The sequence below is a fragment of the Mobula hypostoma genome, chromosome 5 (assembly GCF_963921235.1).
Source record: "Mobula hypostoma chromosome 5, sMobHyp1.1, whole genome shotgun sequence".
NCBI classification, from domain to species: Eukaryota; Metazoa; Chordata; class Chondrichthyes; order Myliobatiformes; family Myliobatidae; genus Mobula; species Mobula hypostoma.
The window spans coordinates 26435642-26458916 of NC_086101.1; the positions used below are offsets into that span (position 1 = coordinate 26435642).

Genomic DNA, 23275 nt, shown 5'->3' on the forward strand with positions numbered 1-23275 from the left:
TTGCATTTATTATCCTTTTGAGTTGAGTACTGTGTTGCTTGTTTCTTTAATAAGACTTTCTTAGTTCTAGTAATCCAGACTCCAACCGAGTGATCCATTTCTGCTGGTTTGGCAACCCAGTTACGGGGTACGTAACATCAGTGACTGGTATTTATCATGTTTAGGTGGGTGTTCTGGTAGACTCACCACTCTCGCAGCCGTGGAACTGCTGGGTGACGCTACCACATAGAAATATTTGGTGGTGTCACTGGAAATTTCTCTCAGCGCAAATTGGGCCTTGGCTTGCACATACCAAGCAATGGCATTTTGCTCCCAAAACTCCAGCAGTGCATTGGCCGACATGTTCAATAACTCTGGAATCATCCGAGAGCATCGGGATCACCAATGTAGGTTTTCACAAATAAAACAGTGGAGGAACTTAATGTTTAGAAAAATACGTAGCAATCCATTTATTCAACATCAAAAATCTGAATACAAAGCACATTAAAGGTCCTGTATATAATTACCTCATCACGTCAGACAAACCTCTGAAAGTAAATCCCAACCCAATGTTCGTGGTTGTGAATCCTGTACATTTCCACCAATTACATTATCCTACAATTGCTGTACTGTCTGTGCTTCAGCAAGACTTCCAAATTCCAGTAGCGTTCCTTCATGTGTACTGCATAGACAATCGGTATTGAAGGGTGGACATTGCTGTTGTGTAACTGCACAGCGTTCAAGATCAACACTGAAGAATCAATAAAAAGACATCATTGTTATGGGTCAGGCTGGCAACAGAAAGCAAACTTTTCAGCTTGTATTGTGGGTGATACTTCAATTGATTTGAATTATGAATTGAAAGAACAAATATAGGCGATTCCAAAAACCATGGCGCATGATCGGGAAATTTCATGGTGATTTTCATGATCAGCAGCCCAAAATCCATCAGATACACCCAAAAGTATTCAGGAAGCAAAATCTTTGTGACCAGTGTAACTGCTGCTCTTGTCACATCCTGCCCAACAAATGCATAAAAAAAAATTGTGCAGTGGCTCTTTCAGTTACTGGCCTCTCACTGCCCTGGTCAGCTCACTGCAGGAAGGATGTGGATACTATAGAGAGAGTGTGCAGGAAATTTACAAGGATGTTGCCTGGATTGGAGAGCATACCTTATGAGAATAGGGTGAGGGAACTTGGCCTTATCTCCTTGGAGCCACGGAGGATGAGAAGTGACCTGATAGACGTGTATAAGGCACTGAGAGGCATTGATCGTGCGGATGCTCAGAGGCTTTTCCTGGGGCTGAAATGGCTAACACAAGGGGGCATATTTTTAAGGTGCTTGAAAATAGGTAGCGAGGAGATGTCAGGGTTAAGTGTTTCACACAGAATGTGGTAGATATGTGAAATACGCTGCTAGCGGCGGCGGTGGAGGTGAATACAATCGCATATTTTAAGAGACACTTAGGTACATGGAGCTTAAAAAAAAGTAGAGGGCTATGCACTCGGGAAATTCGTGGCAGTTTCTAGAGCAGGTTACATGTTTGGCACAACATTGTGGGCCAGGGAGCCTGTAATGTGCTGTAGGTTTCTTTGTTTCCATGTTTATTCACATTCAGGGGACGATCCTGAGTCAACGTGTCACATCATCTGGAAATACTGTTTCCTGAAATGTAACAACGAGGTGTTTCCAATAGTAAATTCCCAAATGAAACACATATTTAGTGTTTTCATGGACAATATTTCTCAGCCATTTTAAAGGCTTTGAGGAGATCCGGATGCAGCAACAACTTCACGCAAATTACGACATCCTTCAAATCGAGGCACTAGGACAAACAGAAGAGCTTTTGTTATGTGCTGTGATCAAATGATTATGCTGATATAGCAGCAGCAGGAAAACAGATGGCAAAGAGAGACAGAAACGACAAAATGGACAAGACAGAGGAGATAATGTGATGGGTCTAAATTTACAACCATCCGCACAAATGTGCATACTGGATAGAATTAATATTATAATGAAGAAAATTCAAACAAATCATCAAGTTCCGGTGAAACAACCATTTCTCAGCTTCCTGTTCAAGGAGTCCAGCAGAGGTGAGACCTCTTCTTCCTCATACAAAATGAACATGATTATAAGATTTAATACTTACAGCGATACGTTGCAAGGAACATAGAGATGACTGTAACACCGCTGACTATCAGCGCAGTAGGTACAGTCCATTTATAAATGCTGGTGTGACAACTTTGTTCTGTAAATGTATAACATCGAATACACTGAGTTCACAATGGACATCTCACATGGGAAAATATAAAAACCTGCATTAATATGGCTTTTTACTGTGTAAACCATTCCAGAGAATTTCTCAGATGTATTATCAAACTAAACTTGATGCTGAATTATCTAAAAGAACATAAAAGTCTGCAGGGAAACAGTCTGTTGGATGGTTGATGAACATCTGTAGGGGAAAGGAACTGTCAACTTTTCTGCTTGAAACTGTGCATCAGGACTAAAGAGATACTGAGTATAAAGGAGAGAGGGGGAAGAAGTGAGACAGGAGCCATTTGGTGATTGATGCACCAAGGAGGGGTGAAGCATGAAAGGCAGATTGAGCAGAGTGTGGGGAGGGAAAGAGAGGGATGGCATTGGCAGTCAGATGAATGATAGACGGAAACAGACAGAAAATGAAGAGGCAGATGTAGCCAGGTGGTGGGGCAGGAGGGTAAATGTAATGAATAGAGGAGGGCAATAAGCTTTAACACAAATGCAACCAGTGCAGGAAAATAAGCAAGGAAGGAGATAATGGCAGCCATTAGGGGAGAGGGGATGAGCGGGTGGACACAAAGACTGATGGGGGAAAACAGTGGTGCTTGATGATCAACATGTCCTTAAATGGGCAGAAGGGTCATTCCATGCTCTCTCTCCCTGTGACTCCAGCAGGAGAATTAGTCTGGAAATAGCACTGCTGTGAGCTGGAATTGACTTTATGGTCAGAATGGCCTTCTGTGTCGCAAAGATATATGGAATTATTTCATGTACAATACCATGTAAGCAAGCACTGTAGTAAACTTACTGCTTTGCTGAATCTCCTCCATCAAAATAGTGACCAAAATGAGGATCACAATCATATCATTCAAGCAAGTGGAAGGATGAGAATCTATGAAATACAAATGATAATTGGTTTGGAATATATGGTTTTATCTTTAAATCTGTAAATTTTATTAAATAGGCAAATTGCTCCATACCTTTCTTTTCTTGGAATTCCTCAGTAAACAAGCAGCTGGACTTCTGAATGGCAACAGATGCAACAATGGCCAGAAGATGAACACCCACCATGCATAATGCAATAGTGGGGATGAAGTTGGCACCTGGAGAGCAAAGATTTAACAATATTGGCTGGTTATTCCTCTGGGAAATTAAACTGATGAGCAGCACCAAGAGAAGTCACAAGCACAGGATTACACATTTTTTACACGTCTTCTAGGAATATTGGTGACTGATTTTGTTCTTTTTGACATTTTGCCCCATGCTTCACAGCAGGTAAATCTTGTTCACAATAGGCACTACAAACCTAATCCATCTACTCTCAATAAGACCAGAAGACATAGGAGCAAAAATTAGGCGATTCGGCCAATTGAGTCTGCTCCGCCATTCCTTCATGGATGAATTATTATCCTTCTCTATCCTATTCTCCTGCCTTATTTCCATAACCTCTGATACCCTGACTAATCAAGACCCTATCAAACCCCACTGTAATTATACTCAATGACTTGGCCTCCACAGCAATCTGTGGCAATGAATTCCACAGATTCACCACTATCTGGCTAAAGAAATTCCTCCTCATTCTGTTCTAAATGGACGTCCCTCTATTCTGAAGATGTACCCCCCAGACTCTATGTGGGTCTCTCAATAATTGCTAAATTTCAATGAGACTCCCTTCATGCTTCTAAACTCCAGTGAGTACAGGCCCAAAGCAATCAAACGCTCCTCACAAGTTAACCTTTTCATTCCCAGAATATTTCTCACGAACCTCTCTTGGATCCTCTCCAATGCCAGAATATCTTTTCATAGACAAGAGGAACAAAACTGCTCACAATACTCCGAGTGTGGTCTGACTGATGCCAGACAAGCCTCAGCATTACACCCTTGCTTTTATATTCCAGTGCATTTGGAATGAATGCTAACATCACATTTGCCTTCCTTACCACCAACTCAACCTGCAAGCTGACCATTAGGGAGTCCTGCACAAGTCCCTTTGCACTTCTGAATTTTGAATTTTCTCCCCATTTAGAAAATATTCTACACCTTTATTCATTTTACCAAATTGCATGACCATACACTTCCCTCGACTATATTCCATCTGCACTTTTCCCATTCACTCAATCTGCTAAAGTCCACCTGCAGACTCCCTGCTTCCTCAATACTACCTGCCCCCACCCCACCTATCTTTGTATTGTCCACAAATCTGGCCAGAAAGCCATCGATTCTGTCATCCAAGTTATTGACATATAATGTGAAAAGCAGTCCTAATACTGACCCCTGCAAAATGACACTAACCACTGGCAGCTGACCAGAAAAGGTCCCCTTTATTCCCACTCTTTGCCTCCTGCCAGTCAGCCAAACTTCTATACATGCTCGTATCTTTTCTGAAACATCATGTTATGCAGCTGCATGTGCAGGATCTTGTCAAAGGCCTTCTGAAAATCCACTGGCTCATCTTTGTCTACCCTGCTTGTTGTTGCCTCAAAGATTTTGAGCGGCAAGACCTCCAAATGAGGAAACCATGCTGTCTTTGGCCAATTTTATCACGTGCCACCAAGTACCCCAAATCATCATCCTTAATAATGGAATCCAACATCTTCCCAACAACTGAAGTCAGGCTAACTGGCTTATATTTCTTTTTCACTGCCTCCCTCCCTCCCTCCTTAAAAGAGAGGAAGAACATTTTCAATTTTCCAGTCCTCTGGAACCATTCTTGAAAGGTCATTACAAATGCCCCCACAGTCGCTTCAGCTACCTCTTTCAGAACGCTGGGGCATAGTCTATCTGGTCCAGGTGACTCGCCTTCCGTCAGGCTTTTTATCTTCGCAGCACCTTCTCCTTAGTAATAGCAACTACACTCACTCCTGCCTCCTAACACTCTTGAATTTCTGGCATATTGCTAGAAGACTAAGAAGACTGACGCAAAATACTTATTTAGTTGGTCTCTCATTACTACATCTCCAGCATAATTTTCGAGTGGTCAGATATCTACTCTCACATCTCTTTTACTTTTTATGTATCTGAAAAATGAATTAATATCCTTTTATACTGGTGGCTAGTTCCTTTCCATCTTCTCTCTCCTTATGGCTTCGTTTAATTGCCTTCTATTGATTTTTAAAACCTTCTCAATCTACTAACTTCCATCTAAACTTTGCTACATTATGTGCCCTCTTTTCCTTTTTGTACTACGTCTGACTTCCATTGTCAGCCACAGTTGCCCCATCCTCTCTTTAGAATACTTCTTCATCTTTTGGATTCATCTATCCTGCACCTTCCGAATTGCTCCCAGAAACTCCAGCCATTGCTGTTCTGTCATCATCCCTGCTTGTGTCCCCTTCCAATCAACTTTAGCCATCTCCTCTCTCTCATGCCTCTGTAATTCCATTCACTCTAATACTGAAAGGTCTGATTTTATCTCCTCCCTCTCAAACTGTAGCATAAATTTTACCAAAATGGAACATGTGCCTTCAACTTACACTCATGTAACCTGCTCGCAAGGCCCAGTTTAGGTTTTTATCAGAATTATTTGCTTTCAGATCTCATCATGGCCTTCAGATCTCGACATTGACAAGAGAGATGAATGCCAGAGGCCTGCTCTTGACATCAAGGCACCTTTGATGAGGCCCTTGCAAAACTGAAGTCCAGAAGAATCCAGGGTAAAGTATCTCTCCACTGCTTGGGGTCATAGGTCACACAAAGATAGATGGATGTATTTGCTCAAAGTCAATCATTCCTACTTTCAGACATCATCTCAGGAGTTTGTCAGAGTGGTATCGGACATCAGAAGATTTGAAATCAGCATGTTCACTTATATTTGTAAGTCCTCAGAACATCATGCAACTCATGTCTGTATACACAGAGTGATGTGGCAAAGCACATTTGCACAAGACAAGTCAGGCAAGAACAATCTCCACAAAGAGAGTCTAAGAGCCCTAGAATGTCAATGTTTGTGGAACTGATGATAGTTTTTTCAGCTTTTGTCTGTCACCAGCAATGACAGTTTAAAATGTTTAAATGCAACAGCCACACAAATACTTTTGCTACAAGAACAGGGCAAAGGCTGAGAATTCTGAAATGAGTTTTCCTACAAAGTACAAGTTGGAAATATGGTGCAATACTGTTCATTTGTCCAGTTCAGTGCCAATCAATACAGCACAAAGCAGTTAGTTTCATTGATACTCATCCACCATTGGAAACATTTGCGGCTCCCACCAACGATTCTTAGTGTAATGTGTACGACATAATAATCGGCTGTGGCTATTCTTACCCCACTAGCAACCTGCAAATCTGCTACCTCTATCACCAGGGACCACAAGTACATGGACACACTCCTACTTCCAGATCCCCTCCAAGTCATTCATCATCCTGAGTGACACACTCATGCACTGATAGTGTGACGGCCACACTGACGATGACACCAGCATCACGGACATGACACAAGCTAGAAATGGACTGAATGTCAGAACATTGAAAAAGATTCAGGAGCTGACTCACACCAGTACAGGAGTGAGATTTTGGAATTCCCCACCCGGTCAGTATTGTTCAAAATCCTTAAGTTCAAGGTACATTTATTGTCTAATTATGTATAACATTTATAGCCTGGAGATTCATCTTCGTGTAGGCTGCCACAAAACAAAACCTTAAAAGAATCCATGAAAAAGCCCACAGCAGGGAACATCAAACATCCAATGCGCGGAAAAAAACAAATCGTGCAAACAATATAAAGAGTAAACAAATAACATGTGGCAAATTATCCGCAGCCCTGAAAGTGAGACCACGGCCACCGGCTATTTCATCGCTGAGGCGAGTGCAGGGGGTCAAGACTCCGGCACCTCACACCCAAGGATAGTAGTGAGAAGAGAGGGAGACAGGTCAGATGCTGGCAGATGGAACCACAGCACCATAAGATATAGGAGCAGAATGAGGCCATTCGGCCCATCAAGTCTGCTCTGCCATTTCATCACGGCTGATCCAATGTTCCACTCAGCCCCAATCTCCTGCCTTCTCCCCATATTCCTTCATGTCCTGAGCAATCAAGAAAGCAACCTCCACCTTAAATTTACACATAGACTTGGCCTCCACAGCTGCCTATGCCAAAGACTTTCATAGATTCTCCACTCTCCACCTAAAGAAATTCATCCTCATCTCCATTCTAAAAAGAATACCCCTGTATTCTGAGGCTGTGTCCTGTGGTCCTACACTCTCCCAACTCATCAGTTAATAACTCATCAATTAATAACTCATCAGGGGTGATTAATAAGTTCGTGTCCTGAGGTAGAAGGAGATGAGTTATTAACTTCATACTTTCTGCATAATCACTCAAAGAATTGAACTGCATGTGCACGTAACAAGAGCTAACTCCTCCCCTTCTACCTTAGGCCATGAACTTATCAATCAACCATGCTGTGGACACTTTCTGGAGGTCCAAGATCCGTATGCTCCATGACCGCTGGACTAAGTGTGTAAATGTAGGAGAGGGCTATGTTGAAAAATAAATGCGCTACGTTTTCTAAAATTGACTCCTTGCACCTTAGGTCACGAACGTATCAATCACCCCTCGTATAGTGCCTACTCAATATATATATAAAGTCCTTATTTACCTCCAATGTCTTCTTCTGTACTTGCTCAACCTTTCAGTATGTTTGCCAAGACTTCTACTAGTACCCATGATTCTGAGAATATCCGTTGAACGGTTATACAAACAGGATGCATCTGCTCTGTTACTGTTTCTCAGTCTCCTGATTTACGATCTTGCAAAAGAAGATCACCTGTCACTTGTAACCATAGAAGCTTGTTGAATCCGCAGTTTGATTTCATTTCCTTTCCTCTAACAGACTTTTATCTCTCTTGCTTAAAATACGGTTGGTTTCTTTTCCATCACACTTGGAGGCTGTTTACCTGTGGCCACAATTACTGTTGAGGCATTCGGGCAGATGGGGCTCGTCAGCCATAGTTGGCAGCTCATCTAGGAGAAGGAAAATTCTGATCTCAAACCTCCGATACCTTGCAGCTATACCCACTCATGGGGAAGGAATCGGGAATAAACCCTGAGGGAAAAATCCGGAGCAGGAGTTCCTGAGGTGGTCCCACATTGAGTCCAACGCTGACTGGCAACTCCTACGATACTGTTGATACCAAACTGTATCAGCCTCTGCCATTCTTTGGGTTCATCAGATGCATGGAGAGAGAGAGTTGCTACATTGGCAGCAGCTTGCTCTCCATATCACACTGCCCAGGCTTGCATATCTAGACAGCTAGACTGCAACATCTATGGTCGATCTTGACCAACAGAGGCCTCACTCATTCCCTGTTGAAGCAAGATCCATTGATGCACATGTTTAGATTTCTCCTCACGCTGGGCCTTCTACCATGGGGATATGGGAGGAAACCATATGAGGGAAAATCTATGCAGTCCCAGGGAGATTGTACGTTCAGAACTCAGGAAACATCAAGAGGTCAGGACTGAACCTGGGTCTCTGGAACTATGAGGCGGCAGTACCTATGTCAATCAGTGACTTTGTGGCTCTTTTTGAGCTGTGACCAAACTCTGAAGCAGACACTCTAGATTTCTCCTCCTTCGTGCCTTCAACACAAAACTCCACTTGAATAACTCATGAGCCAGTGTGATCGAAGACGGATTTCTACTTCAATTCCATTAGTTCACACAGGCTGCTCGTCCATAAATTTATTGTTCTCATTTATATATTATTTCCAATCTTTAAACTTAATTTACATCAAACACATAAACAGACACAATTTGAATTACATCCTCATTAACAGAAACTATTGGATGTGAGTGGTGCTGCCTCCTTTATATTATATTGCCACTCTTACCAAGTTCTCACACTTAAAATAGAAAGAGTATTGTGAGCACCCGATTGATCTCTTCCTGATCAATAGTGTCATAAAGTTTATATATAAATGGCTTTGGGTTGTGGGGCACACACACACAAATGCTAGTGGCCAAACAGCTTTCACAATGTACGGGCAGATATTATTTCTAAACATCCCAGACATAATGAAGTGATAGGGTTTACTATTTGTGGACGTACCTTTAATCCCAATCCAGGAGGCAAGTGCAACAAAGGTAGCAGCAAGAAATAGAACTCTGCAAATCATCAAGCTCAAAGACGCTGTGGAGATACAAAACGAAAACAGTTCAAATCCACTGTCACCCAAGGGGACCTACTATTTCCTGTCTACTCTCTTTCTTTTAAAAGATCTATAAAAGGTTTTGGGAATTTCTTTGATCCGTTGCTCAAAGGCCATTTAATGCCCCCCTTTTGCACTCAATGGTTTTCTTAATAGCTCTCGTAGTTCCTCTATAAACCTCAAATCTCGTAATAACAATTTGATACCAACCTGATAAAATGCCTCCTTTTTCTGTCACTCATTCAGTGATTCCTTCAATGCCAGAGGTATAACAGGCAGTAACTAACTTTGGTAATGGATACTGAAATCTCCCAACCTTTTCAACATTTGACACATACCTCGCTTTGATTTCTTCTCCAAACACCACAGAAGCAATGATCCACCAAGACATACCAAAGAAAATACCAGCCCGGAGATCGATGCAATAATAATTATAGAGTCTTCACTGGAAATACCTGCAATTAAAATATCTACATAATAAATTACACAGGACTGGCAAAAATGACCAGAAGTGCCCCAACATCAGTCACAACCCAACTGTCGCGTTGAATTTCTTTAGGCAGTGAACATGCCAGTCCTGCTTGGGTCTGGTTTTCAAGGTTTCAAACCCACAATGATTGATTTTTCCTTTTTGAGCAGGTGAATTACTGTCAGAAACAGTTGCCATTCAAAGCAAGAATGGGTGGTGCACATGATATTCTGTAACTGCTGCATTAATAATATTCCATGCACTTAGTTTCTCAGTGGGTTCAGTCAATAATCTACGGGTATTAAAAAAAACTTAATAGCATCTTTCAAATTCCAATATATTCCAAGAAGTTCCCAGATGATAGATTACCTCAAATGCAGTCACTCTTGCAATGTGGGACTTGCAATTAGAACTCAGTAAAGTTCAATGTGAAAAAACAGAGAATCAACTTTGTGACTATTGGTTGAGTGATATGTGTCTCTCCTGAAATGAGTGGACTGGTTATTATTATATCTCATCCACTCAAGCAGAACAAACAGGATCTCAACTAAGCATTCATTCTCAGAGAACACTTTGTTAGCCCTCCTGCAGGTTTTATCTGGGACTGTGTGCTGAAGGGACACTACAGATTCTCAGGGAACTATAAACTAGAACTGTGGGCATTTCCCCCGTTGGGAGCAGGTCCCAAAGACTGGGAGCAAGTTGTCAGTTGATGGAAAGTGGTAGACAGTGACTCTTGAATCACACTGCAAACATGGTGGGTAGGAAAGGCCCTTCCCCATGCTCTGTGAACCCATGGGTCAAGTGGTTGGTGGCTGTGGATTGGTATGAGAAACATTTCGATCAGAAACCGACTGGAATTCAGAAACTGCAGTGTTGTAAAATCAATAACCACTACCTCACTCAATCCATTTCACAGAACAGCCCAGGCTCCAACGACCCCAGTAAAGAATTTCTCCTGATCCTTCCTCTTTCTGAGTGATAACTAATTAACAATCCTGTCTCCCAGCCGGAAGTTACCCTTCCTCACCCTGTCAAAGCCGTTTTTAAGTCACAGTAACAATTCCATTAAACCTGTTTTATGCTGTCCTTGATACAGTGTGATTTAAACAGGCTGCATTGCAAAGTTCACAAAGATCATAAAGTTTGCTCTCAAGAGGTCATCTACATCTATAGACATCTACATCTAAATCTATATCTATAAATGAAGCTTACCTGGGAGATTTATGGTGTAATTTGCCTGGTCAGAGCTGACAGGATTGGAGGCAACACAGGTGTATGTTCCACATTCACCTGTCAGGTGAGTCAAGATGACAAGGCTTGTGTTTCCTTTAATTAACCAGTGACGATGGGAGATTTTCCCTCCATTTCTCAGCCATTCATTTTTCTGAGGATTTCCATCAACCTCACAGGTGAGTTGGATGGTGTAACCGGGGGTACTATAGCTCCTTATCAAAGTTTTCGACAGCTCATCTAGAGGAAAAAATATGAATGAATTATAATATTTCATTCTTCACTTCCAATTAGCTCTCACTGGTTAAGATAAGAAGAATCCTGCATTTGGATAGAATGATCACTCATCCACAGATCTAACTGAAAACGGTCACTCCCAAATTTACTGCTATTTTAACTAGATGAGAGCTAATAAAATGTTGAGGTCCTGAACGAGTGGAATTGGTGAACTGGATCGCAATTTAAAGAAATATTTCCAAAATGGCACATCACTTTCTCAATAATGCACTGCATTATGTTGTATTGGGTGCAGAAGAATCAATAATATGTTTGCAACAAACTCAAAGATTCAAAGTACAATTATTAGCAAAGACTGTATAAATTATTCAACATGAGATTCATCTGGTTACAGGCAGCCAAAAAACAAGAAGTGTGAAAGAACCCAATTTTAAAAAAAGCCAACACCCAATGTGCAGAGAAAGAGGAAAAACTAAACAAACTATACAAACAATAAAAGCCATCATCAGCATTCAGAATGAAACTGAGTCCACAAACCCAGAGCCCGGAGCAGTCGGAACAGGCCCATAGGCCTAGTCTCAGTTCATCACACAGTGGGACAAATTGGCACCAAGCTCACAGACACCAGGCCTGGAGCAGCTGGGCCCGTGCTGGCCGTTTCTAAATCGGCCTGGTGCTTCGATAGATCCAACCTCATTCCCAGTTTAGATGGATGGGATCCGAAACAACTCCACTCTAAGCTTTCTCTGCTCTCTAGAACTCCGACTTCATCTCGAACACGCATCAACTACACTCCGATGCCGTCTCTCACCCGCATGCCTCGACCCTCGGATCAGCCTCATCTTTGCTCACCTCTTCATTGTTTGTGGTGATTGTATCCCACAATTTTCCACACAAAAATTGTTTATTAATGGAATATTTTGTCATATTACTGGCTTTGAAAATTGCCAGAAAGTTGTCGCTCACCTTCAGTAGTGCCATTTTAAACTGGAATTTAACTGGGTCAGAGTTAACTCATTGAAATAATAGTTTCTTCTCAGAAAGAGTCCTTTCTGTCATTGATATCAGGTGAATAAACACATGTCTGAGCACTGACAGCCAACTCTCTCCGTACTAAATTGTGATATTAAACTAATGCAATAATATGCCTGACAGAGGTAAAGTTTTAACACTGGAGTTGGTTCTTTGGGAATGCAGTTTACATATAAATATCTTTAATATAAGAACTTTGCTTTCCCCAATGAAGATAACTGATGCCAGGTTACTAGGTCTATTAATGAATACTGGGAGTGGACGATGGGGGTGCTGTACCCCCTCAATCATAGCAAGGACTAGGCCTCAAACCTGTCTGCAGCCATCCAGGAGAGAGACATCTGAGTTGGTGCTGCTCTCCAGTGTTCGCTCAGCAGGAGATGAGCAGTATACTGTTCGACTAGACTACTGCAACATTCATGGACTCAGAGACTTCAACTATGTATTTTTTTCTCTTTGTGACTGTATTTTACTGCTACCTTAAATGTACGTTGTGCTGTGTGTGACTGTTGTTGCTGTGTTTTGCACATTGTCCCTGGAGTAACACCATTTCATTTGGCTGTATTCATGTATGACTGAATGCCAATTGAACTTGAATGTACAGTGTACGTCCTCCATGTTGCTGTGACAATACTTGTTAACCCATGGAGAAAGTGATATAAAATCAGGGGTGTTGTACAGTTCAGAATTGTTGAAGTTTCAGTTGTGGAAGCATCATGGATTGGGAACAAGGGTAGGGGGATAGTGGAGGGTTGATACTGAGGTAGGCAGGAGGGAAATTTCAGGCAAGAGTTATGGAAATTTGATTCATGGGGAAAGTGGAACTTAATTGTACATGAGACAGAATTAAGATTGTGGTCATGACAGGATATCAGTGTTTTGGTCTTGTTCTTTGTTTCAATGCCGATTTAAAGTAGGAGACGACAATGGTCAGACCAGCCCTCGATCAGGAGCACATTGGACTCGAAGGTGTTGTGATCTAATTACTGAACAGAGCCACTACCATTTTGATAAGCAAGGCAGCACTGTGTAGATCATGTTTTTTGATTTCTCATGTTCCTGTATTACCACACAGCCCTCATTGCTGGGGAAAGCTCCATTCAATGCAGATTGGCACTTCCATTGTATATTGGATAATGGACTACCCGACTGCCAGACCAGTTAGTGTGGCTTCAGAGCTGTGTGTCAGACACGGCTATAAACAGCACTGGGGCCTCACAGGGGACTGTATTGGCTCCCTTCCTGTTTGCCCTGTATACCTCGGACTTCAGATAAAACACTGAGTCACGTCATCTGCAGAAATACTCTGATGACTCAGCAATGACTGTATAAAGGGAAGACAGGAGGATAAATAAAGGAAACTGGTGGTGGACTTTATAGAATAATGCAGGCTGAATCATCTGCAGCTCAAAGGAGATGGTGATGCACTTTCAGAAGACCAAGCCTGCTCTGCCCCCTGTTACTATTGATGGTGAGGACGTGGACGTGGTGGGGACCTACAATTACCTGGGGATACACCTGGACACCAGACTTGAATGAAGCATTAACAGAGGCTGTAGACAAGGGCCAGAATCACCTTACTTTCTAAGGAGACTGAGGTCCTTTGGAGTATACCTGCCTCTCCTTCACGTGTTCTACCAGTCTGTTGTCAAGAGTACAATTTTCTACGCAGTGGTGTGCTGGGGCAATGGCATCAACACGGGTGATGCCAACAGATCCAATAAACTGATTAGAAAGGCTGGGTCTGTTATAGGAGTCAAACTGGACACATTAGAAGCTGTGGCAGAACAAAGGATCCAAAGGAAAACGGAAAATCCTGGCATTTCTGTACAATGTATCTCACCCTCTGCATGCCACCTTGGCTGAACAGAGGAGCATTTTCAGTAATGGACTGAGAGAACTGCGCTGCTCCAAAGAGCGCTATATGAGGTCATTCTCACCCTTGGGCATTAGGGTCTATAATGAGTCAACCTGTAGCCGGGGAAGTGATGACCCCTTGTGTTAGACTGTTTAAGGTAACTTTTTTAAAAATTTATTCTTCTAACTTCTCCTCTAATATTGTACATCTGTGCACTTGTAATGCTACTGTGACACTGTAATTCTGTCTATGATATGGTCGCATTGTTTATTCCAGGGTCCAGCTGATTGCGTTTATGCCAGCCGGTTTAGTGAACAGAGCGGCGGACACCCCGGCTGAAATCTGGAGGAAAACTCACAGGGAATGCAGAGGGGGATCGAAAAGGTGAGGAAAGAGGACTGGGTCGAGACAACAGAGACTTACGGAGAAGAAGAGTTATAAGCCGTGTCTTCCCTCCCTCATTATGGGCAATATGAGATCTCTGGGTCATAAAACGGATGAGTTGACGGTGCTAGCCAGGAATCAGAGAACACTTTGGGAGAGTAGTGTTATGTGTTTTACTGAAACATGGCTGCACGAGGACATACCCGACCAAAGCGTTTCCATGGAGGGCTTCCAGACCGTTCGAGCTGACCGGAAGTGCACTGAGAGCGGTAAGCATAAAGGAAGGGGGCTTGCTGTTCTGGTTAACAACAGATGGTGCAATCCTGGTCATATTACAATCAAGGAACGTGTTTGTAGCCCGGATATTGAACTTTTTGCTGTTGGACTCCGGCCATATTCCACCGAGATGCAACACTGGGCATCGTGGGAGGTTGTTCCTGCCTGTGGCCATCGAGCTTTGCAGCTCCTCCCGTGGAGGGTCAGACACCCTGAGCCAATAGGCTGGTCCTGGACTTATTTCCATCTGGCATAGTTTGCATATTGTTGTTTGATTGTTTGTGGTTTTGTATTGCTGTATTTATGCTCTATTCTTGGTTGCTGCTGCTGTAATGAAAGCCAATTTCCCTTGGGAACAATAAAGTATGTCTATCTATCTATGTCTATGTCTATCTATGATCAATAAGTATATATCTATTGAAAAGCGACTACGATAAGCACTTGCAGTTAGACTGCACATCACCTTCGTGCATCAACTCCGACACCCCTGGAGCAACACGGTCCATACCAAGTCCAGCTCCTTCAGTTTCTCCACCAATGAGCAACTCATGATGGGATAGACCTGCAGAACTTTAAATTATTAATGTCCAGCAGTGACTTGCAATCATAAAAAATATATTTAAAAAAAGACAATATTTTTGGTTGGCCCCTGGAGACTTGTGAGTAAACAGTTGGGCAGCAATGCTCATGAACGCAGAGACCAATGGCTCAAAGTCTATAGTTCCCTGAATGTTGAACATATATCACTAGGTTTGGTGAAGAAGCTGAATGGTATGCTTGCTTTCATAGGTCAGGGAACAGAGTACAAAAGTTGCGACGTTAATTTGCAAACTTACAAAACACTGATTATGCGGCACTTGAATTTCTGGTCACCACACTATAGGAAAGACATGATTGAGCTCAAGAGAGTGGAGATGAGATTCAACAGGATGTTTCCTGGATTGGAGGAATACAGTTATGAGGAAAGATTGGATAAACTTCCTTTCTCCCCCCTTGGACTTGAACGGTAACCTGGCAGATGGGATTGGAGTAAACAACAGAAAGATTGGCATAGATATGATGGGCTGAAGGGCTTGTATCTGGGATGTACAAATCTATGATTAAAGAGCTGCATTCATTTACTAGTGTTTTTTCCAATGGGTGAAGAAATGAGTTTCGTTTGCAATGAAGGCAACAATCACAAACCCCCATGTGAACCGTTCTAGAGTAAATGGGCAAAGTATTCACCAGCATCAGTGCTTCCAAAATATACAAACAAATAAATACTTACAGAAGAGAAGCAATTCTACTGTAGTTGTTCTTCTCTCATCTACATCAAAATTATAAACACCTTGATCCTCAGGTTTTATCCTGTCTACCAGCAGACAGCCAGTAGAAGCGTTAAACTGTAAATGGGATCTGAATTGTTCATATGGTTCCTCCACAGATTTATCTGGAACATAATCCAAAATAGTAACAGGGCTTTTGTTGCTGCCAGTGAAGGTCCATAAAATTTCACTCCTGCTGAGATCACCTTGGTGTTCAGGATCCAGAAAAACTCATGAACCAATGGTCCCAATTACTTCCTTACTCCTAGCTGTTTGGAATTAAAACAGAAAATAATTCTGCTGATGTGGTGAAATACAAATACCTTACAGCACAAAAAGAGAACATCAACTTTTTTTTGAAGTAACTGTGTATCTCTGAAGACTGCAGTAGATAGTTCCAGAATGCTTGACAGAAACAGGCCCTTCAGCCCATCTAGTCTCCACCACACTATTATCCTGCCTCGTCCTATCGACCTACAGCCGGACAATAGCCCTCTAGGCTCCTCCAAATTTCTGGTTGGAAGGTTAATTGGTCTTTGTAAATTGTCCCATGATTAGGCTAGGATTAAAAACTGAGAAATTGCTGGGCAATGTGGATCCAATGGCCAAAAGGGCCTATTTTATGCTATATCCCAATAAATAAATAAAAATTAATAAAATCTTCAAGAGAACCAATTTTATCTCTTACCATTCTTTCGGTCTTAATGCATCTGTAAAATCCCTTCAGATTCTCCTTCACCTTTTCTGCTAGGACAACCTCATTCCTTCTTTTAGCCATCCAGATTTCCTCAGTGTTTTCTTGTGTTTCTTCTACTCCATCAGTTACCATTGTGCTACCATCAAAATTGGCCTTTCCCCAAGTGTGAATCTTACCCTGAGGAACAGACCCATGCTTCTCCACAGACTGGTTTACATGGACTTTGACAAGGTCCAAAATGGAAGACTGGTCCAATGCTTTAGGGCCAGTAGGATCCAGGACAGGTTGGCAAATTGGATCCAATACTAGCTTGGTAATGGGAGACAGACTGATAACGGAATGTTGTTTGTGACTGTATGCCTACAACAGAGCGATGAGTGCTAGGGAGCCCACTGATTGTAATGTATGTGAATGATCTGAATGTGAATACACAATCAGTGAATCTGCAGATGACAAAGGTCAGTGGAGTTGTTAAGAGTGTGGGGAGTAAGCAATGTGTTGCTCAAATGGGCTGAGAGATGACAGATGCAGTTTCAAACCTGATCAGAGTTAATGCATTTTGAGACTACTAAGGCTAGGACAAGCAACATAAATGATAGGTTCCTCAGGAGTATTGAGAAACAGAGGGACATTGGTTTGCAAGTCGAAGTATTCTTGAATTTGGCAGCACAGATAGGTGATACAGTTAAGTATGTGGGATACTGGCTTATTTTAGTCAAGTCTTCAATAAAAGAACAGGGAAGTTATGTACAACTTTATAAAATATCGATCAGACCTGAACTTGAGTATTCTATGCAGCTCGGGTCACCATAGTACAGGGAGCGGACGATCTGACTTGCTGCAGCTGTCACCTGCTTTCACAGCCACTGAGATCTAACATTTTTAAAAAAAATCAGATTCACTGCTGAAGACTGATTTGCTGACACGTTTTCAGATTCAGTACAGGTTACTGGGCCTTCTCTGGCATTTTGGGAGAAGTTTCACACATTTCACCTTGTATGATTGTCCTGTACTTAATCTCATGCCTCACTTCCATGAGAAAAAGGCGAGCATGGACTTGATCAAGGCTCATACCGCGGTAAAGCATAGTTGAAGGCTACCTCATCATTTACACCTCTGCCGTATCTTTCAACGAGGAGTGAAATCATTCGAGTAAAACTTAATTGCTCTCCTTACTTCCCCTCAATTCTTAATTGACATCCCTTTGAATAAATTCATTTTCAAGCAGAATGAAATGTTCCTATTATTGGTCTGTCACTAATATTCTGACTATATTGTGCTAATATGATGTACTGATAAGTGAGGTTTTGGGCCTACGAGTTCAGATCTGAGGACTTATTTTTGGTTTGCAATGCTCTTTGCTTCAGTTGTTCGTATGATATTTCCCTCCTTTTCTCTTTCACTTGTGCATCAAGTGCTGCTCTTTTATTTTTTTTAATTGAGATCTTTTGGGTTTCTTTCTTTGTGGCTCCCTGCAAGCAAGCAAATCTCAAGGTTGACAAGAGAAAATCTGCAGGCGCTGGAAGTTCAAGCAACACACACAAAATGCTGGAGGAACACATAGGTCAGGCAGCATCAATAGGAAGAAGTACAGTTAAAGTTTCAGGTCGAGACCCTTCATCAGGACTAACGGGAAAACAAAGATAGTAAGAGATTTGAAAGTGGGGGGGGGGAGGGGAGATCCGAAATGATAGGAGAAGACAGGAGGGGGATGGATGAAGCTAAGAGCTGGGAAGTTGATTGACGAAAGGGATACAAGGCAAAAGGATCTCAAGGTTGTATAATTTGTACATTCTTTGATAATACATGTTCTTGAATCTTGTCAGCCATTTAGGAGCTCAACCCAAATCCTATTCCTGCATTGCCTAAATGTTTTCCCACTTAGTGGCACACAAACCTGTATTATTGTTCAATGCAGGTTGGCTGTACTAAACTTGCAGAGTAAAATACGAAACCCACAAACTAATGGCAGCTAATGTTGAATAAAACAAATCAACTTGAAAAGACTTTTAAAACCGATACCTTACAACTTTGGACTGAGGCTACAGCTGCTCCTGACAACCAAAGGATAAAGAACTGATTTCCTACACTGAGGGTTTAGCTGGGGAAAGTAACACCTTTTAAAGAATGAGAATAGGATTAGTGACTGAAAGCATGGAAACATGATCAGATGAATCTAATCTGTCTAACAGATTAAAACAGCTAGTCATTAATTATTGGGCTTCTTTCAGGCTGAAGATGTAGCAACAAAAATGTAAGAATGACTGAAACCTTTGAAAGGGCCGCAGGATGGCTGAGAGCTCTCTTTTATTAATTTCAACACTAGAGGAACAAGTATGGACCAGAATTAGCTAGTTGGATTCGGAGGATATCATAATAAGCACAGCTGGCATGAATACTGTGTACACAACAATGGCGAAAAGAAATGAGGCTTAAAATCTATTCATGTTCAAGCATTTACTTTCACACAGGTATGAATACAACCACACTGATGGCAGGTTGAATCATGCAAGGGGAAACGAGCTATAATGTTGCAAAAAAAAGAGTAAATCCCAAGACTGGAAATATTTCAGAATTCAGCAGAGGGCCAGGAAGGAAAGGGAAAGTAGAGCACTAGAGTGGCCTAGAGAGAAGCTCTTTGTACAATTGAGGAATTATATGCAGAATTAAAAGGGCTAAAACCTAACTGACTTATTGGCAGCTTGACAAGTCCTGCTGTGAGAATTATTTATGAACAAAGAAGTTTTTTTTGATTGAGAAAGCTGCTCTGTCTACCCGTATCACAGCACACATGTGATGATTTGCTAATAAACAGTATGTACTTGTAAGTAAACAGTGTTTGACAATTATTCCCTGGGTCTGAACCTAAAGGCCTCTGGTAGAGAGGCAGATCTTGGCACAGCAGCGAGCAGGGTCCCAATATGTGGTTGACCCCTCGCCAAAACTGAATAAGTGGACGAACAGACCGTTGGGGTGAATCAGAGACGAATGGGCCCACAAGGTAAGCTTTAACCGTGGTTCCTCTCTGCTCTCTGACGACTCTGTTTGTTCCCTCATTTTGGCGGGGAAAATCCACTGACGGGAACCAAAGGGAATAAAGAGGATGGGCCGTTCAAGTCCCCCAGAATAGTAAGTCAAGACGGGCGGTTCAAGTCCCCCGGAATACGATGGGTGTGCACTTAGACAAATGTCGTTCCAATTGTCTAAACATTTGGGAAAAGACAATTGTCCTGCAGGAGGTACATTTGATTTCAATTTAATACGGCAGGCGGAACAGGGAATATGGAAAGGGAAGGCAGGGAAAGAGTAGGGTCGCCTGATTGGCTATGATGACAAGAGGCAAAAATAAAAGAAGACAGACATAAGTCAAATTGTTAGACCGATAACACTAAGCCAAGAAGGATCGGCGTACATGATAAAAGAGACAATCCTAGCAGTCAGCAAGAGTTGAGAGTGATTTGTGAAGAATGGAATAAGGGACAGAAACAGACAAAGGAGACGGGGAAATAAGTTGTTTCAGAGACTGCTGTGTACATACATCTGTTGATGCTTCTGGACACATCTTCAGTGATGTTCCTGGAATCATCGGGTGTTTCGGGTCTTTCAACATCATACAACCTCCTCCAGGTAACCCAGCCAGGGCTGATCAGACCCCAGCTTGTGTCCAGATGGCTAGCTACTTATGACTCCATGGCTCCCCTCTTTTGAGCCACAGCCATCTTGAGGTCCTTTCTGCACCATCGGTGGTACTGCGGATGGCTCTCCTCTTCCTCTCTCCCTCGATGCCCAAAATGCTGAAGGCTCTAATTAAAGAATGGGCTACGAATCCCCTACAACCAGCCTCCACTGGGAGACACCTCGCTCTCCATCCAGCCTGCTGACAGTTGCTGACCAGTCCTGTGTACTTATACTGACCATGGAAAAACGAATAAAGGGAAAAGGGAAATGGAAAATAAAAATAATTCTGGGGTAACCCACCTCTATCCAGACATATGGACCGATTCCCCAGACGATACTGATGATGATTGAGAATGGCTAAGGCGACCTAATAATCTCGCCGTACTATCCACAGCTACGTTGGTGTCTGTTCTACCACGGTCAAGTCCCCCACACCCATATGGTTCTCGCTCTGTTGACCCAGTCACCAACTCGAAAATCATTGCATCGCCACCGACCGATACAGTTACATAGAGGTTACATAGAATAGTACAGGACATTACAGGCCCTTCGGCCCACAAAGTTGTGCCGACACTCAAACCCTGCCTCCCATATAACCCCCCAACTTAAATTCCTCCATATACCTGTCTATTAGTCTCTTAAACTTCACTAGTGTATCTGCCTCCACCACTGACTCAGGCAGTGCATTGCACGCACCAACCACTCTCTGAGTAAAAAACCTTCCTCTAATATCCCCCTTGAACTTCCCACCCCTTACCTTAAAGTTCCTCCAGAACGGTTGGGAAGCCCGTTCCCTGTTTCTGCCTGCACATGCAGTCAGGCTGGACTTCTCCCGGACTGGAACCCTGAACAAGGGCCATTGGTTTTACCGGGACCGATACAGACTGAGCATCAATTGCCCATGAGGACTGTTCCTAACTCACAAGCTGGAGTGGCAGGACAAGCACCTACTTGTCATAAGGGGGTGTTGGGAGCGGACCCAAATGCAAGACACAGACACTGAAGCACTAGGAACAGGACAAGGGTTATCAAGAATGCAAGGGGGGTCAGGAAGAAATGACGTTGCACAGGGACACAGGCCCTGGATGAGACTAGGATACAGGGCCTGGGCAAGGACTTGGACTAGAAAAGCGGGACCAGGACAAAGAACTTGGAACTAGGAGCCTGGGCTAGGATTCCGAGCCAGAGACTGGACAGGGTCCCGGAACCTTGGTCTCGATTCGGGCTCGGACCCCGGATCTAGGTGAGGACAACTCGTGGCTACAGGACTGGATGTGGAACTCCTGCACAGGACGAAAACACAAAGCCTTGACTTGGACTGAATGAGGTTCTTGGACGTGGCTTGGACTGGACGAGAGACTCCTGGACAGGACGAGGGAACTCCAGCACTGGGCTGGGTGAGGTATTCCTGGGCAGGACGTGGCTCTTGGACTAGGTTTGGCTCGGCCTCCTTGGTTTGGTTCCTCCTTGGGAACAGGACTTAGGGCCAGGGCTCCACACAGAGTCAGGACCCCTCCTTGGGAACAGGACGTAGGGCCAGGACTCAAATACGGAACACAGAGCCAGGACCCCTCCTTGGGAACAGGACATAGGGCCGGGACTCTACTAGACACAGAACGCTAAACACGAGGACACAAAGAAACAGCTCCAAAGTCAGTGATAGATTGTTCCTTATCTTGACACAACAAGGCTCCTGTCTTTCTCCGGAGGATTAACTTGATGGGGAATTCTGACGAAAAGGCAGACGAAGATAGCAGGCGAGGTTGCAGGCGAAGATTCAGAAGGAAGGTGAAGGGAACAGTCCAGCAGGGAATCCTTGGTTTGAGAGGTGATATGTGCCAGCCCAAAACAAGAATCAGGTGCCTCAATTAAGGCACCCAATGGAACAAGGGAAAACAGGAAAACACAGAATAAGGAATCGACAGATCAGACCGTGAACTGGAATGCGGACTTCACGGACTGGACCATGACACTGCTATGCAGATCCATAAACCCTGGATCGCTTCCAAACTCTGTAGTATATTGAATGCCGCCCCGACAGAAAGATCGACCCCCAAGGGTTCTGTAATTATCTAAGCAATGTCCTGACTATTTATTCCGTTAACTCCCAAGATTTGTTCCCTCTGGCTAAGGCTGCCCTTACACCATCTGATCAGACACGATTCACCACTCGGCTCTAAAATCACAACTACGACCAGTTAATTGCGACCGGGCAAACTGAACCGCGGATGATTGAAAATATATTGGACCCCTTGTCCCACGATCTGCCCTCTCCATAGATTTAACTAAGGTCTTAGAGTGTAAACTCAGGAAAGGTGAGATTCCTGATGATTTCCTAGAATGCTTTAATGCCGTTTATTCTGCACGATTGGGAGATCTGCTGTACGCAGCAGGGAACCTGTCCCCACACTGCTGTGTTCTTCTCCTCCTCCAAGCCCTGCCCTGCAAGGTGGCGACAGGGTTGAGGTCAACAATATGAACTGGCCAGAATCCACTCAAGCTTCAGAAAGCCATTTAAAATTAATTAGTAGTTCACAAAGACAAGTTATTTCTAGGAAAGCTGTAAATCAGATAAAGAGGTTCATTATTTATCATTGTAGTTGTATTAACAATCTGTGGCCTTGTCAGAAAGAAATGTCATAGTTCAGTCTTTCAAAGCAAACCACAGAGGCCACCTGAGGGGAAAAAGGTTCATTTAAATTTTAGTACATAA

The 23275-nt window shown here is 43.0% G+C and overlaps 1 protein-coding gene across 1 annotated transcript in view; it reads right to left on the reverse strand.

Annotated features, from left to right (window-relative positions):
* Positions 1-444: 444 nt before the first annotated feature.
* LOC134347293 (uncharacterized) overlaps positions 445-23275 on the reverse strand; it is a 44385-nt gene continuing 21554 nt past the window's right edge. Inside the window, exons 3-10 of the mRNA XM_063049693.1 lie at positions 16151-16312; positions 11076-11333; positions 9730-9846; positions 9292-9372; positions 3223-3345; positions 3051-3134; positions 2130-2228; positions 445-730 (exon numbers count right to left, since the gene is read on the reverse strand). Of these exons, the coding sequence (XP_062905763.1) occupies positions 585-730; positions 2130-2228; positions 3051-3134; positions 3223-3345; positions 9292-9372; positions 9730-9846; positions 11076-11333; positions 16151-16312 (1070 nt within the window). The 3' untranslated portion in view covers positions 445-584. The remainder of the gene's footprint in view (positions 731-2129; positions 2229-3050; positions 3135-3222; positions 3346-9291; positions 9373-9729; positions 9847-11075; positions 11334-16150; positions 16313-23275) is intronic.